The 2,169-nt window shown below is 58.0% G+C and overlaps 1 protein-coding gene across 1 annotated transcript; it reads left to right on the top strand.

Annotated features, from left to right (window-relative positions):
* Nucleotides 1-312: 312 nt before the first annotated feature.
* On the top strand, nt 313-1,797 carry LOC139803235 (endogenous retrovirus group K member 6 Gag polyprotein-like). The gene has a single exon (XM_071759180.1). It carries the CDS (start codon nt 313-315, stop codon nt 1,795-1,797), a length of 1,485 nt encoding a protein of 494 aa, XP_071615281.1.
* The last annotated feature ends 372 nt before the right edge of the window (nt 1,798-2,169 follow it).

The raw sequence follows: 2,169 nt of genomic DNA, 5'->3' as shown, positions 1-2,169 counted from the left end.
GCTTGCATGAAAGCCGAAGTAGAAGTGGCAATTGTCACCGCCGCGGCACCATTACGAAAGACCGAGGTATTTCCCCCGAAGGAAATGCCCACAGTAACCCCCTCGGCACCCCCCTTCGAGGGGGAGGAGCCCGGGAGGGCGCCGAGTGTAGCTCCGTCGGCGCCGCCCCCCGAGGGGGGGGAGCCCGGGACAGCGCCGAGCGCAGCCCCGTCGGCGCCATCCCCGGAGGAAGGAAAAAACGAACAAGTGTATCTGGGGCTGACCACGGGCAAGCCTGCCATAAAGGGCATGTCTGGGAAGCCCCACCAAACCATGACTGAACTCCTATTGGATATCGGCCCGGAAGTCAAAACACCGGAAAATGATGGGGTGGAAACCGCGGCTGGCGGCACCCCCAGCTGCCGCGGAGAGCTACCCCCGACGCCGCACCCGGCCCCACAAAAGGCTGCAGAGATAAAAGCAGCCCCTCAACCAGCGGCAGCATCTGCGCTGGAAGACAAGATATTGGCCCTGCAAGACCAGGTCACTCGGGCCGTGCAACTAATAGAGAAGCGGGACGTTGAACATCGCCCAGCTTTTCAGCGGTACAGGAACCCACCCACCCTGACGGACGACGAGGACGATGTCCCGACCCCGCCGCGGCAACTTCAAAACGCCCCGGGCGCTACTACTGGTCGCTCAGGGCGTTGGTCTGGCATCATCCGGGATGCCATTTTGCAGGGCGAGTGGCAGCCCACCACTGTGGCGTACCCCGTGCTGCAGGACGCTAATGGACAGCCGGTGTTTGAACAACACTCATGGAAAACCCTGCAGCAGGCGAGGCAGATAATCAAAGAACAGGGGTTGAGGTCGGAGAGCGGCCGGGCCGTCCTGGACTGGCTGTTCACCTCCGATGTAAACAGCCCATATGACTGTCGCAGTCTAAGTCAATTCCTACTAACCCCCTCCCAACAAATCATCTGGTTAAAGGAGTGGGAACGCCTCGCTGCGGCGGAAGTCAACTGCACTAGGGCACCCGGAGATCCACTAGCGGGCGTCACAGCGGACATGCTCACCGGCTCCGGGCGCTTTGCAGAGATCGACCTGCAGCTGCAATGCCCGCGCGAGGTCCACCATGCTGCGGCAAGACTGGCACGTCAGGCATTTTATGCAGTACCAGAACCGCACCCAGTACCATCATTTACCAACGTAAAGCAAGGGTTGAACGAACCCTATCAAAATTTTGTCGATCGACTGTGGCAATCTGTCACGGCTCAATCAGACATGACGGTAGAGCAGCGTGAATCCATGTTTAGAATACTGGCATTCGAGAATGCAAATCCTAGATCAAAAGCCCTCTTCTCGACACTGCCAAAAACGGCGCCAGTATCAGAAATGCTGGACGTTGCCGCCAGGGCGTCTCAGAACCAGCAGCACCAGGGAATGGCTGGTGCCTTCGCCGCCGCATTGGAACCAACCCATCAGCTCCTCGTGGCGGTAGTACAAAAACTGGGCAATAACGGAGGACGTGGCCGTCAAAACCGGCGAAATCGCCCGAACAGACAGAGGCAGTCCAGCCCGGTCTGTTCGCAATGCCACGCGAGGGGACACACCAGGCGAAACTGCTCTGCAGTCGTCTGGTGTAATCGTTGTCAGCGAGCGACACACAACGACGCAGCCTGCTGGTACCAAAAAAACGGCAGGGACAGCGCGAGGGGCCCCCGCGCCGGGATACAAGTAGCCGGGCCAACGCTGTATGCCGGCTCCCCGCCCCAGCAACCCGGGGAAGCCTCGGCATCGATTTACAATCTGCAGTAGACACCACGCTACTGACCACGGCTGTCCACACAATACCAACAAACACGTACGGACCGGTAATCCATGAAAATTCTAACGTTGGTGCGCTTTTAGTAGGACGCTCTTCCTCAGGACTGGCAGGACTAGTAGTGCTCCCAGGGGTTATAGACGCCGACTCCACGGGGGAAATAAAGATAATGTGTTTTACACTAAACCCCCCCCTAGTAATTAAGGCAGGAACCCGATTAGCACAGCTAGTCCCACTCCCAAAATTAGACCTAGGAAAGAACGTTAAAACAGAGAGAGGCGATCGGGCCTTTGGCTCATCTGGAGACACCCTGGTAACCCTGGCGCAACAGATGAGAACAAGGCCGATTATAAACATACAGATGG

The sequence above is a fragment of the Heliangelus exortis genome, chromosome 15 (assembly GCF_036169615.1).
Source record: "Heliangelus exortis chromosome 15, bHelExo1.hap1, whole genome shotgun sequence".
Lineage (NCBI taxonomy): Eukaryota > Metazoa > Chordata > Aves > Apodiformes > Trochilidae > Heliangelus > Heliangelus exortis.
This window is presented reverse-complemented; position numbering and strand designations above follow the sequence as displayed.